Source organism: Phascolarctos cinereus, unplaced genomic scaffold (genome assembly GCF_003287225.1).
Source record: "Phascolarctos cinereus isolate Bilbo 61053 unplaced genomic scaffold, phaCin_HiC Scaffold_9;HRSCAF=440, whole genome shotgun sequence".
Lineage (NCBI taxonomy): Eukaryota > Metazoa > Chordata > Mammalia > Diprotodontia > Phascolarctidae > Phascolarctos > Phascolarctos cinereus.
The window spans coordinates 144,513,272-144,528,543 of record NW_027556402.1 but is presented as its reverse complement, the minus strand read 5'-3'; the positions used below and the strand labels follow the sequence as shown (position 1 = coordinate 144,528,543).

General features: G+C 35.0%; 1 protein-coding gene across 7 annotated transcripts in view; it reads left to right on the top strand.

Annotated features, from left to right (window-relative positions):
• EXOC1 (exocyst complex component 1) overlaps positions 1–15,272 on the top strand; it is a 60,134-nt gene that overhangs the window by 38,912 nt on the left and 5,950 nt on the right. For all 7 annotated transcript variants that reach the window (XM_020975293.2, XM_020975297.2, XM_020975294.2 and 4 more), the window contains 4 exons: positions 1,299–1,406; positions 2,834–2,910; positions 3,725–3,953; positions 8,498–8,681. In XM_020975293.2, coding sequence (XP_020830952.1) covers positions 1,299–1,406; positions 2,834–2,910; positions 3,725–3,953; positions 8,498–8,681 — 598 coding nt within the window. The remainder of the gene's footprint in view (positions 1–1,298; positions 1,407–2,833; positions 2,911–3,724; positions 3,954–8,497; positions 8,682–15,272) is intronic.

Below are 15,272 nucleotides of genomic sequence, written 5' to 3'. Positions count from 1 at the left end.
AGTCAGTTCTCTGTAACAAACTCTCATTTGCAGAATTGTTGATCTGAACTGGTGGAGTGGGTTTCCTCACTAAAAATTTCCCTCACCAATGAAATTACAGGTCTAGACCAAAATATCTATTACATACATGTAGTGCATGTATGTGTACATACACAGAGTATTTTTATATTGTAATCTAAAAAATTACTTTCCCTTCTTTGATCTTTTTTTTTAGTTAACATTACATTCAAGAATATACAATCTTACTGACTGATTTACTACTTAAAAATTTGTTTCTTTTTTATATTCTTAAAGATAAATATTTCTTTTAAAGATACCCAAAATATGGGTCACCATTTGAGTGACAAACTCAAAGCTGCCTATTCAGTCAAAATTTTACCAGCATTTAATTTAGGATCGCTCTGGCATCTCATGTCTCAGTTCAGTTAAGAAACCATAAAGCATAGCAGCATGTTCAGTTTAGATAGCTAATTAAATCCTGTCAAGATAAAGGAGTGGGTGACAATGAGTAAAAAGTGAATAAAATTCTGCATTTGGAGTCAGGTTCAAGTCCCACCTTCAATACAATAGCTGTGGGCCATGAACAAGTCACGTAACTTCTGAGCCTCAGGTAACTCTTATCGGAGACAAAAGGTGATATGTATTGGTGGAAAGAGTTCCTATACCAATGCAATCACAGGTTCTTAACTTATATAGACGTGATAATAGTATTAAGAACAGCAGTAATAGCTAGCAGTTTTGAAGCGTTTTCAGGTTTGTAAAAGTGCTTTACACAATGAGATCCTTCCAACAATCCTGGGAGGTAGGTGCTGTTATTATCCCTATTTTACAGATGAGGAAACTGAGGGTAAGAGACATCTAAGTGACTTATGTGGGGTCACACAGCTAATATGTATCTGAGGCTAGATTTGAGCTCGGGTCTGGCACTAAGTCCAATGTACTATCCACTTTACCAGTTAGTTGCCTGATACGAAAAGGAATGGCTGCCATAATAAATACCATAGATTTATACTCATAGATATCAGTGTAAAGTTCTAATTTATGTTCTTCCCTTCCCTTCTAGATTTGAAATAAGTAGCAGTTTTATGGGTGGGCCTTCAACTATAATCTACAGCCCTGTTATAAATTTTGAAAATTCCCAGTTTTTTTGTTGTTACTCACTCTAAGAAGAGCTTTGTCTTGGGATTCATTTGAAGAGATGGAGAAAACATTTTCCATCTTTAGAAAGAAGCAAACTAAAAGGAAAAATATTGTTATGTTGGCACCATGATTTTACTGATTATTTTGGTTTTCTTTAGATCTTTGAACAGGTTCTAAGTGAATTAGAACCCCTATGTCTCGCAGAACAGGACTTCATAAGTAAATTTTTCAAACTGCAGCAACATCAAAACATTCCTGGAACTATGGTATGGCTCATATTTAGTTTGGTTATATTACGTAATGTTGTTAAATATTTTATCAGAATTTATGTGTAACTGCCTAAGAAAAGCCGAACCAGATTTCAGACAGTATGTATAATTTTGTCCAATGTGTGTGGTTTTACAAGATGATAAAAATGAAATAAATAGGAATTGGAGAACCAGAATAAATTTTTCTGAAATATGTCACACCCCACATTTTTCATATTAGCAAGAAAAATGCTTTCACTTTTCTTTACAGAACATTTTTATAAAATAGCTATTTAAATTCATCTATACTTGAAATAAAAATTATGACTGTCAAGATGTATTAATGGATGGCACAGAGTTCATTGCTGGGACAGAATGCAAAATCAGGTGATCTAAATCCTAGTTCTGGCTGTGTTGCTAATAAATTCTGACACTAGCTAAGTCATTTAACCACCTCAGTTTTCTCATCTGTAAAATGTGGATGATAGTGACAACCCTACTCACCTAGCATATTGATTGTTGTGAGGACTAAACAGGAGGAAATAAAAATAGACCCAGAAGAATCATGGTGAAACAAGCACTGAATTTTCAATCTTTGAGTTACCAGAAATATAAATTCCCTAGTACCTTTGGCACCCTGCAGCTTAGGATCTCTCTCATAAGTGGGTGTCTCTTTTAGCAAAAGTCTTTCTACTACTGTTACTTAAATGAAAAAAAAATTAATAATAATAATACATTATAGCTCTTAAAGGGTTACAAAATAATTTTACCTCAGTTGATCATCACAATAAGTGGTGAACTAGACAATATAAATATTTTAACCCCATTTTACAGATGAGGAAATTGAAACAGAGAGGTCAGTGACTTGTCTAAAATCACACAGCTGGTGAGGAGACTTGGATCCAGGTCTCCTGGAATCAGGTTTGGTATTCTTTTTCCTATATGCTGATATCTTTCTGTAATAATACAAACTTTTTTGAAGTAAATCTGTTTAGTAGTAATTCTCTTTTGGAGTTTTAAATGGCATTAAAGTCTGATGTTAATGCTGTGGTAGGACAGTAAAACAAAACAAAACAAAAAACCCAACCCAAAACCTAAAGTTATTATTTGACATTGTCCAGGTTTCTGATTGTTGTAAATTATGGGGTTTTTTTCTTAAATGATTCTTAGTTAAAATTTAAATCTTAAGTGCTAGACAGCATGTTGAAACATAAAACATAAATTATAAATGTGCAGCTTATTAATAACTATTACTTTTTAAAGACTTACTGTTTTGTAATGTATTCTCTTTTAGGCAGTAATGTTTTAAAGACACATTTTAAAGATGAGCAGGTTACTTGATACATTTGATACATAAATCAGCAGGTTATTTGGTATATAAATTAGATTAAATGGATATCACCTTCATTGTCTAATGGTAATAGAAAAATTACTAAATTTTTTAGGCTGAAACAGAAGATTTGGATGGAGGAATGTTACCACGGCAGCAAAACTCTAGTGTACTACAGTCTGTATCATCTGAGTATGTGTAATTTTTTTTTTAATTTTAGAGAACAAAATTGTAGTTTCTCATAAAGTAAAAGATTTTATTTTTTCCTGAAGTGAAAAGAAATCACAATTAACATTGTGCTCATAGTCATCAGATATCATTGTTTACATTTGGGTTTATAGTTAGGATGGTGGTCTCAAATACTTTATTATGATTATTACTTATTGAACTGAAAGTTTCTGAGCATGGTGTAGCATCAGCTTCTGGGTCCCTTGAGTTTTTAAGTTGGGATGGGGAATAGGGACTGAAACTGCAAATTCATTGGTGTGCAGGGGTTAGCAAACTATGACTGGAGACCAAATCCAGCCCAAGCCTGTTTTTGTATGCTGTTGAGCTACAAATGGTTTCTACATTTTTAAATACAGTGAAACTTGATTTAAATTTTGAAATTTGTATTTTATTTAAATTTAAATATTTCATGGAATTTGGACGTACTATAAAGCTTTAAGCTTTTTATTTCATGAACACAAAGATGTCACTGACTGTGACATGATTTGCCACATCATCAGTGAAATAATAGCCTTTGAAAGACATTCAGTTTCTTGACACAGTCATGTTTGTGTAGCAACTTTCAGAGCCTGAGTATATAAATGGTATAAAATTATTTTTTGATCAATAAAATATTTGTAAGCTGGAAAATAAGATACCTTGTTATTCAAATTTGAGAACTAAGTTATCGTTTGAAGTAATTTTCACTGTTTGATGTGACAACAATTTAGTAGAGTTAGGGAGGAATTAATACGAAATTTGCACCAAATTTTCTGTGCTTTGTATGTTCTTTGAACAGGAAAGATATGATCCGCCAAATGATGATTAAAATATTTCGCTGCATCGAGCCAGAGCTGAACAATCTGATTGCATTAGGAGACAAAATTGATAGCTTTAACTCTCTCTACATGCTGGTCAAAATGAGTCATCATGTATGGACTGCACAAAATGTGGATCCTGCTTCTTTTCTCAGTACCACATTGGGAAATGTTTTGGTGACTGTAAAAAGGAACTTTGACAAATGCATTGTGAGTTTTTTATTACTTAAATTTAAGTAATCATAAATGACCAAATGATTTCAGATACTGCCAGCCTTTTTAAGAGGAGAAACTACTTTTCAGTTCTCCAAAGCCTTGAAATTGTTGGTAGGAATACGTAGTGAAATTGGATGGCCAACTTCCTTTTACCATTCTCTAATTTGAATTCCAAAATATAGGATAAGAAGGGTTCATAGTGGTGCCAGCTATCAAATTTAAGAATTAACACATAGGTTGGAATTATAATTTTAGTTATTTCATACATCAGTTTGTTAAGCTAGTTGTAATGAACTTGGCTAGGATGGTCCTCAGTTAATAATCCTTCACTTGTCTTTCACTCAAAACTTTCCAAATTAGTAAGACCTACCAAAGCTTACACTGTTGACCTATGCCTTGAAGAACTCCATATATCTCTATAAGGGTGCTATTTATTGTTTTAAAATACTTAAGTGAAAACACAATAGATCAATGTTAAGGTTGTTGTGGAAATTGCTTTTTTTTTCCTGGTCTTTAGATATATTTTTCCCCCAAAAAAATTTTTTTTCATGCAATCAGTATTTGTATTTGTTTGGATTTCAGTATTATGAATTTTTCTAAAAATGAATAAGTTAAATTACTTAAATGTTTAGCATCTCGATTGACTTTAGTAATAGAAGCCTAGACAAACATGAAATTGATTGTAATTTATGCCTAGTTTTTGTAAACTTCATTTAAACTAACAACTTCAGTTTTAGCCTACGTACTATCAAATGATTTTACTAGATGCTACCAAGAAGTAGCAAAGTTAACTCTCTAGAAACTCATCTTCTTTTATTTTGCCTGTTCAGAAGCAGTAACAATGTGTGGAAAGCCACAATGCAAATGGGCAGTGAGAGAAGCAAAAATAACAAAAGGCCTAGATTCATGAACAAGATAATCATTTCATATATAAGGAGCTGGTTTGTAAAATTCCAGTGCTTAATGAGCTTCCAAAATGTGATGGCTTGTTAATTGCATTTACCAGCAAAATAGAACTTTAGATTGCATACCTCTCTTCCAAGAGGATGCCTGTTAAGATTCATTCCCTTCACTTATTTCTCGTATATTACTCTAATGGATCTATGTTGTCAATTCAGGACTTCCCTCCAACCTTATAGGGAAAGGAAGGGAATAGACATTTATACAGTACCTACTATGTGCCAGGTACTGTGCTACGTGCTTTACAAATATTATCTCATTAGATGCTCACAACCATCCTTGGAGGTAGGTGCTATTAGTATTTCCATTTTACAGATGAGGAAACTAAGGCAAACAGGTTAACTGACTTGCTTAGAGTCACATAGCTAGGAAGTATCCAAGGCTGGATTTGAACTTAAGTCTTTCTGACTCCAGACTCGGTGCTCCATCTACTACTGTATCACCTAGCTGCCTTACGTGATGAGGGATGATGGGGGAATTAATTACATTAACAGCAAATATTTTTATAGTATCATAGGATTTAGAATTAGAAGGTCATATGTAGTTGACGTCCCTCATTTTCCAGATGAGGAAACAGATTCCTGGAGGTTGAGGGACTTGCCCGAGGTAATGCTAGTAGTCATTGAGCAACAAAGCTAAGATTTGAACCTAGGCTCTCTCCAAAACTAGTGCTTTTCCCACTAAAACATACTGCCTCTTCTTGTTGAGTATGTGAATTCACCAGATCTGCACTTGAGAAATATTCTCCTGCCCTGCCTGCTCCCCTAGGAAAAAGATAATTGTCTCCATAGCTTACACTGTCTGACTGTTGCTCTTTTTTGCATGCTTTTAAAACATGGAATAAGACTCCGAAGACTGGTTTCCTTCCTTCATGTGCTCCCTAACTCTACCTTACTTTTTCTTCCAATCCCCTCTCCTGCCCTAAAAAAACAAAAGTAAATTCCTCTTGTCTGTCAGCTTTTGAGGAATAGTGAAAGTGGCATTTCATTTTGTTTAGAAAGGAGTATTAATATAGCAGAGTAGAAGATTCCTATGTGTTATATCACTTACGAAAAACTTGTTTTCTTTAAAATTACTAACACAAACGAAAGTAATTCAAAGAGGATGCGGTAATAAATAACCTCTCCAGTTATATTTGTGTTCTAAGCATACCCCTGTTTGCCTGAGATGAGTGATCTTAAATTCAGTTTAAAAACATTTGAGTCCCTGCTAGGTGTAAATTACTGTGCTCAGAATACCCAGATGAAATAGAAGCACTCCTTGCTCCAGGAGTTTATTGTGCTGCTACTTTGTAATTATAAATTCATATTTAACTTAGACACACAGAAAACTGAAGTGGCTGGGAAGAAATACAGTTCCAAGGTAGAGGTTTAAACCAGCTTACCAAAAAGATAAAAGAAATTGAAAAAGGAGCAGGGGCAAAATTAGGTCTAATGCAAGAAATCTAATAGAACTGGACCCAGGCTTTGAGGCCTAGGACACACAAGGTTCATGAGGCTACCATTGTAGAATCTGGGGGTAGATAAGGAATAGAGTTGTCAGAGGGAACAGTTAGGGGTAAAATTCAGGAATTTCACTTAGAGCCTAGCCAAAATATTCCTAATATCCCTAGGGATCAAGGTTAGTGACCATAGCTTAGCTAATTTGGTAAGGTGGAACAAAAATGAAAAGCTGGACCTGTGGACTAAGTTATGCCAAACTGGATTCTGTGTCGTATAGTGTGAGGAATCTATAAATATATTAATATTTTTACTTCCTACTTCACAGATTGTATAGAAAGCAATTTGTAAATCATAAAGTGTGATAAAAAATACCAGCTAGCATGAGCTACCAAGATTACACACACACACACACACACACACACACACACACACACACACACACACTGTTAAAATAAATTTTACTCTTGAAATGGCTGAAAATTGTGATTTGAATGACTTGGTGTGGAGGAAAGGTGTGAAACAGGTATGTAGAGTTGGTGTTTTGTTCCCAATGTTGAAATTGAAAGAGGAGATATCCTTTAATCCCTAAGTTGTCAATCAAGAACAGGCATATGAGAACTTTTTGTTTATGGAGGTGCTAAGAGATTTTGTTACAAATACATTCATTATCACAGATGGCTTTGTTTTTGATTAAACACTATTCTTTTCATTAACCAGAGGAAAAATTTAGACTTGTATTGGCTATATAGAATTCTATTTATGTTAGAATATTTTCAGACTATAACCTACAATCTGTATATCTAAAATCTCCAAAGAGAATCTACCTAATTGGTTTCAAGAAATTTTGATTTCAGGTAATCAAATCTTGATTATGTGTACATATAAGAAGGGAACATTATACCAGAGATAATATGAAACACTGAACAATTTTCACAGTGTCTTTTTCACTAGTACTCCATTACCCAGGTCCCCAGATAAATTTTTTTTTATGATCTGTAATACAAATAGTAAGTGCATAGTTTTTGTATAGTATGTGATATATAAAAACTACTTATGTGCATACAATTTTTACTTTAAAAACTGAAAATCGTATTCCTGCAATGTTTTTCAAAGTGATTCCCATGTATCAATCTAGGTATTTGAGAAGTAGACACGCAAATATTATCATATAAATATGGTTTTTTTGTTATTTTGAACAAACTCATCTGTAAAATTAAACGTGCAATAACTTGTGGAATTATAAAATGTGAGGACTAGAAAGGAATATTAAAAGTCATCTTAAAGGCCCAGTTAACTTTTCCTTATTTTACAAATGAGAAAACTGGGGCTGAGAAAGTATATGACTTTCCCGTGGTCACACAGCCAGCAAATGGCAGACCTAGGATGTGTGAGTACAGGTCTTCTGATTCCCATGTGTGTTACCAGCTCACCATGCTGCTAAAAGAATTGTCCCTGAAGTCTTTGCCAACCAACTCTAAAAGTCTGTGATGCCAGTCTGTACTGCTGGGAATGTTTCTGTTTTATCTATATAAGATAAGCGTTACATTCCCTTGGCATCTTGTCACCAGAGTGTCTGAGTGCTTTGATTTGAATACTAGTTTAGGAATAAGTAATGGATACAAAACAGGTAAAATTATTCCTCAAATGTGTTATGAAGATTTTCTCTTTCTCTCCTCCTCTCACCAGAAACTGGTAGGCCAGAAATGGGTTAGAATCATGTAACATCAGGGCCACCTGGGAGAGCTTTACTTCTCAGAAATTACTATAGACCTGTTAATCCAAAGTACTTGAAGAAAAGCTAAGAACATGTCATTTATCAACCCCAAGCACAAGAGATGAAGTATCTTTTATCCACAACTTTGTACCAGATAATTATTTACAAATAATATAAATGTTTCATTGATAGTCTGTTTGTACTTTTTTTTTTACTAAGATGAAGTTTGTTAATTCATTTTTAAAAGGTTATTGTAGAGGGCATTATGCATGAACTCTTTCATTATTTTTGTTGTGATTATTCATATCCACTTAAGAATCAAAGATGTTTTACCATCTCTGCTTATACTCAAAATAGTTAATTGTCAGTCGTGTTTCATGTTATTAGTGTATTCCATTGCCTTACTTTCTGCCTGTCTTTAGAGTAACCAAATAAGACAGATGGAAGAAGTAAAGATCTCAAAGAAGAGCAAAGTGGGGATTCTTCCATTTGTTGCTGAATTTGAAGAATTTGCGGGGCTTGCTGAATCGATTTTCAAAAATGCAGAACGTCGTGGAGATCTAGATAAAGCTTACATAAAACTTATAAGAGGAGTCTTTGTAAATGGTAAGTTTTAGTAGGAATTTTTTCAGTCTTTTTTTACCATCTTTTTGCCTAATTTTATCATAATTTGAAGATAACTTTTGATTTATATTTTGAATCCTGTTTTTTCAGTGATACAGAAATGAAAATGTCCCCAAATTCTAAAAGTAATAGCAGTATATGTGTATGTATACATGTGTATATTCTATGCAGTTATCTAGAAGCATTTTTAAGAACTATATTCATTTGTTTAGCATTCAACAAATATTTATTGAATAGCCACTTTTAGTACTGTAGGCAGAATGGGTTAGTCACAGTGGTGGAGAACCAATGGCCTCGAGGCCACATGTGGCCTTCTAGGTCCTTGGGTGTGGCCTTTTGACTGAGTCCAAGTTTTACAGAACAAATCTTTATTAAGGGGATTTATTCTGTGAAGTTTGGATTCAGCCAGCAGGCCACACTTGAGGACCTAGAGAGTCACATGTGGCCTCCAGGCTGCAGGTTCCCCACCACTGGGTTAGTGTAATCTGCAGGCAGAAGAGGGTCTTGCTCTACTGGAGATTTCTCTGGACTGTTCTTGCTACCTGAAGGCTTCTGCAAACAACTGAACTGTGGTTGATTAAGGGAACTCAGGTAATGGAAAGGGGGCTTACTTGTCAGAGTTTTCCATCAAAGTTTTCAAACAGGAGGCTTATTGCAACTAGCTGCATTCTGAAGTGGGACTGAACCAGATTAAAATGTAACTGGGAAATATTTAACAAAATAAATAAAAATACAGTAGAACACAGATAATGTTAATATGTGGTTTTAAGTATGTGGCCTACATCAATTCTTTTGTACAGTTTAGTGGAGTTTGATACAACTATCTTAGGTCAATCCCTAATATCTTCTCACTTCTACTCTGTGGCTGGAGGCTTAAGTTAAATTTTCATACAGTGGGTTACTAGTTTTTAGTTGAGAGTTTTGTATTTTTTTTTAATTGCTTTAGAAATTTTAAAGGGATGAGAAAATAGAACACTTTGCCTACCAGGAATTTTAAGGAATAACAGAAGAAACCAGATTCTAGTATAGAACAATAAAAACAGAGAAATTTGAGTTCTTTAATCATCGGACTGACTGAACTGCTATTTCCAATGCTTGTTCCTGTATTTTATTTCTTATCTGCCTATCCAGAAGACCATAGTCATTTGGCAGTATCTCCCTTTTATATGAAGCATTTTCTTTGAAGAGAAGGCCCTACTAACTTGATAAAGATAAGATCTACGTGATGATGGTGCGTTTAGGTAACATTTTATTAAGAGTATTTGAAGAGATAAATGATAAGGACTACATAAGAGAATCTGAAGGTGAAGTTTTTGTCTGAATGTTTATAAACTACTGATTCCTTTCCACCTGATTTTTTTTTAATGAACACAAGGAGCAGTATAATAGTAAATTTCATAGCAGAGTTTACTAGGATGGGACAAATGAAGTGATGTCTGCCATATACCAAAATTTAGAGAGCACTAACAGCATTTTTTTCCTTCAACAGGTAGAAACAACTGAGCTTAGCCTCAAGTTAGCAAGAATAATCAGTCAGAATAGGAAATTACCAGTATTTCTTGCCCTATCTCATACAACCTCTTTAAAATAGCCAGCCCAAGCCTTGCCCTTAGCCTACCATAGCACCTTCTGCACTGGGTAGCATCCCAGAATCTCTACCCCGAAAGGAACTTGTGTCCTGAGATGGTCTTCCTATGCAAGTGAATTTGTCCTAAAAATTTAATTTGAAGAAACTATTAGTCACATTCTCTGGTTCTTGCCTCCATACAACAAAATTCACTAGTTATACCTCTTTTTTTTTCCAAGTTCTTATTCTGTCTTGAATATCAAATGTTTATTCCTTTTCCTATCTCTGAGTTCAGCATCTTAAAAAAAAACAAACCTTAAATTTGGGGACTTAGCAAATTCCCTGAAGTACAAATGCAATTTGAAAGACTATGCCTTTAAAATTCATTAACTGTAGAAAACAACACTACCTTAAGAGAAAGATGCTGTCAGAGCTGCAATTTTTTCTAGGTTAATTGGTATCATAAAGGAGTGAGTATTGATTTAAATAGAGATTGTACATGGAAAGACTTAAGGCAGTTTCAGGAAAGGAAAAGAGCAAAGCTGAAAGTAGTGAGGCCACTGAAAAATATGTCACTAATATTGACCAGGCCTTACCTTTATTCCCCAGTGCTTTGAGTATATAGTAGCTTATAGAATTTTTAAAAATTATGATGCAAAGTCAGGGGCTGAGGCAGTTTTGGTACTGTTATATATTAAGATTTCTTTAGAATGAAGGCCTGGAGTAAAAAGAGAGTGGTGATTTCTGTAAGAATGACTGAGGGAAGAAGTTGTTATTCACTTAACATTTGAGACAGTTACTTTTTCAAGTTAGGCTAAGAGATGAGTAACTTAAAATCTGTGTGCTGTTAAAGAACCTATGTCACTTTTATTCTTTCTCCAAAATGTATGTGGTAGTGGTGGTAATTTTTGTTTGCCTCTCAAATAATAGGATTTTAATACAAAAAACTTACTAGCTTAATATGAATAATTTTTAAATCAGTATTCAAGATTAAGGTTTTTACAGACCCTGGGGGGTGACTTTAGAAGAATTTCAGGTAATTCATCAAAACAGTAGACAGGAGAGAGAGTTTTGCTAACATTATTAGTGTTCTAGAGTCTATAGATTCTGTAAGGTATAACCAATAGCAGCTGGAATGAGGAAGCCATCCCACATTTGTTGTAGTGAAGATGACATTTTCTTCATTTCTCCCTAAAATAAATGAATGAGAACTCTAAGCCTTAAAAAGAAAAATTTTACTACAATAATTGTTCGTAGTTGGTTACAGAACATACCATAAAAAGCAGCATTATGGGGAGATTTTGAGAAAATAAAGGGAAGTTAAGAGTTAAAATAGGTTACCCTAATATATATCAGTCTTTTCATTGCCAAATTCAAGGACCTTAGTTCTCATTTTCTCATACTCTCTTCTTAAAAACTCTCTCCTCTCTGAATTTTCATTGCATCGTTCCCTTTGGTTCTCTTCTTGCTTGCCTTACCACTTCTCAGGCTCCTTTGCTAGATCATCATCCATATCACGTTCTCTAACTATGAGTCTGTCCCAAGGCTCTGTCCTGGGCCCCCTTCTCTCTGTATTCTCGTATATGCCAAACTGACTTTATAACCCCTTGTAGTTTTAATTAATCTATGCAGATGATTTGAAGATCTGTATATCTGCTTCTGGTCTCTCTCCTGAGCTTCAGCCTGGGGTATGCTAGTAAATGTTTAACAACTGTGTATACAGCACGCTTTTAAATTAATCTACATCATTAACATTTTCTGTATCACTTTCTTGAGTATAAACACTCAAGGAAACAATAAACCAAGCCTGATTTTTAGTATTTGCCAATTTCAGAGATGTGAATGCTCATACTTAAAATTTTATAGTTGACTATCGTGAGCCAGTATGAACCACGTCTAGCACACTCTGGCTCCAGCCCCACGTGACCAGTTCCTAGTGGGCATTTCAATGTCTTAGACTTAGTATAGCCAAAACAGAGTATATTTTCTTTCCTCCAAAACTTTCCCTTCTTCCAAGTTTCCTTATTTGTGTTTAGGGTACCATTATCTTTAGTCACCTAAGTTACCAATCATTAGTCATCCTTGACTCTTGCCTTTCCTTCACCTCACGTATCCAGTCAGTGACCAGATCTTGTCAGTATTGTCTCTATTCTCAAATCCATCCCCTTCTATCCACTCTCACTGCCATCACACTAATTTGAGCCCTTATTACCTTTTACCTGTACTGTCACAACAGGCTCTTACTTTTCATCTCACACTCTACACGGTTGCTAATTGATTGATTGATCTTCCTAATCACAGGTCTGACTATGTCATTTCCCTGCTCAGGAAGCTTCAGTGGCTTCCGCTTATCTCCAGAATAAAACAGATTTCTCTGTTTAACATTTAAAGTCCTTCACAATTCAACTCCAAGCTATCTTTCCAAATTGCTGTCCCCATATGCTACATTCCATTTTCCACTCCTATGCCTTTGTACGAGGTTATCACCAGTGTTGTAAAATACTTCTCTTTTCCTAATCCCTATAGAATTTCTAGCTTCCTTCAAGGTGCAACTCAGATGCTGCCTCCTACATGAGACCTCTCAATCAATTAGCAGGCATTCATTAAAGAAACTGTGCTGGCACCTTGCTAAGTGCTAGCTATACAAAAAGTGAAAACGGTGCCTGTCTTCAGTGATCTTATAGTGTAGCTCTGCAGGGGTGGGAACAACATTCACATCTTTATGTCTACAAAATCACTACAGGGCAATGAGGATGTAGGGGAAGGAGGTACTAGGAGGCATCAGGAAATGCCTTATGTCAAAAGGGGGTGTTTGAGCTAAGCCTTGTAGAAAACTAGAGACTTAAGTACAGAGGGAGTTTATCCCATGACATAGGGGACAGTCAGTGCAAGGAATGGAATTTTGTGTATGAAGAATAAGAAGGCAGCCATCTTGGTTTGACTGTGCTGTTCACAGAGGGAAATAACATGTAACTAAGCCTGGAAAGGTAAATTGAAGCCAGCATTTGAAGAGATTTCTGCCAAATGAGGCATTTGCCAAGCAGAGGAGTTTGTATTTGATCTTGAAGTTATCAGGGAGCCATTACGCTTTGTTGAATAGAAGAATGACATCTTCACCCTTGAGCTTTAGGAAAATCCAGTTGACAGCTGTATGAAGGATGGGTTGGAGACAATACCAGTTAGGGGGTGAGGTGGTGAAGGTCTAAATTATGGTGGTGGCTGTGTGAGGGGAGTGCATAGGATTGATGAGAGAGATATTTTGGAAGAAGAAATGATAAGATTTGGCAACTGATGAGGGAGTGTGTTAAGAGATAGTGAAGGGTCAAGGATGACAACGAAGAATACAAGCCTACATGACTGGAAAGATGGTAGTACCCTCATTAGAAATAGGGAAATTCAGATGAAGAATGGGTTTGAAAGGAAGGATAATGAGCTTGGTGTTTTTTGACAAATTGAGTTTGTGATGCCTGTGGGACATACAGTTCAAAACTGTCCATTAGGTATTTGAGATGTTTCAGTGGCCTTCAAGAGAGACCTGCACGTAGTAGGTACTTAGTGATATGTTTAAAATTAATCAATGAGTATATGGTTTGACCACTGTTCATTCAGTTAGCATTTTTTAAGCAACTACTATATGCCAAGCACTGGATACAAAGACAAAGCAAAAAATCTTCAGACAGTACATCCCACAGTTGGGTTAAAATTTAGAGAGACAGATACATATGGTGTAATTTGAGGAGAGAGAGAGAACACCAAGAGCTGGAAGGATTTCAATAGGAGATCATAACTGAGTTGAACCTTGAAGAAAGCTAAGTCTTCTCCAAGATAGAAATGAAGAAAATAGGTTTCAGAAGCAGCCTGAGCGAAGTCCCATGGGTGCAATATCAAATGCTGAGCTGAGAAACCCAAGGTTGCTGGTTCTATGGAGAGGATGTAAATGTGATTAATATGAAACAAATCATTGGGTACTGATTTAAAAGTAGAAAAGTATATCAAAAAGACTGGATAAAGAAAAATCAGGAATAGTAAGGATCCATAACCCAGTGTATGATAAACCTGAATAAGAACTCCCTATTTTATGAGAATTTCTAGGAAAACTGGAAAGCTGTCTTCCACCAATCAGACTGTCATCTTATACCACATGCCACAATAAACTCAAAAAATATAATATTAAGTTATGTAACTTGAATAGCAAGGAATGGTATTTAATATGAAAATTATGTATAAATTATATATGTACATAAATCATGTATGTATGTATGTATTAAATAGGATCAGGAACCTTTCAGAGTTATGGCTTAGGAATTGAATTTTCAACCAAACCAGAGTAAGATGCAATTACAAAAGATAAGGTAAATGATTTTAGTTACATGGAATTGGAAAGCTTTTGTGTGAACACACAGTTAATACCATTAGGATAAAAAGGGAAGTAACTGACTGGAGAAAAAAAAACTTTATAGCAGATATCTCTCATAAGGGTCTGGTATCCAGACAGATTTAAATATAGAAGACCATTTCAGTAGGGGGACAGGAAAGGTGAGTGGGGGGAAGAAAAATGCTGGTTAATTTTTTAAAAACATAAAATAAAAGTTACTTTTTTGCTTTTAGATTTTTAGTTTTTTATTCTGCAGTTAAATATTAAAAGGAGGAAGGGGAAATTTCCATGTATGCAGCAGAACAGAAAAAAATTAAATAAAACGCAAATGTCTATTACATACAGCTTGCTTTTTTTAAGGTTATATAATTCACTGTGTTACTTTTAAAATTGTTTTGCTAATCTGTTTATTTCTGAACTTCCTTCCGTTCTCATCCTTTTGAAAAAAAAATTTTTAAGTTTTTTTAATCTGTCCTTCCCATTCCCCTCTCCCTCTCCCCCAAAATCTGAACAGATTTTAAAAGAAGAAAGGCCCCAATTCTTACATGCATAATCTAGCACAACAAATTCCCACTCTGGGCATATCCAAAAATGTATGTCTCTTTCTGCATTTTAAGTTCATCACTTCTCA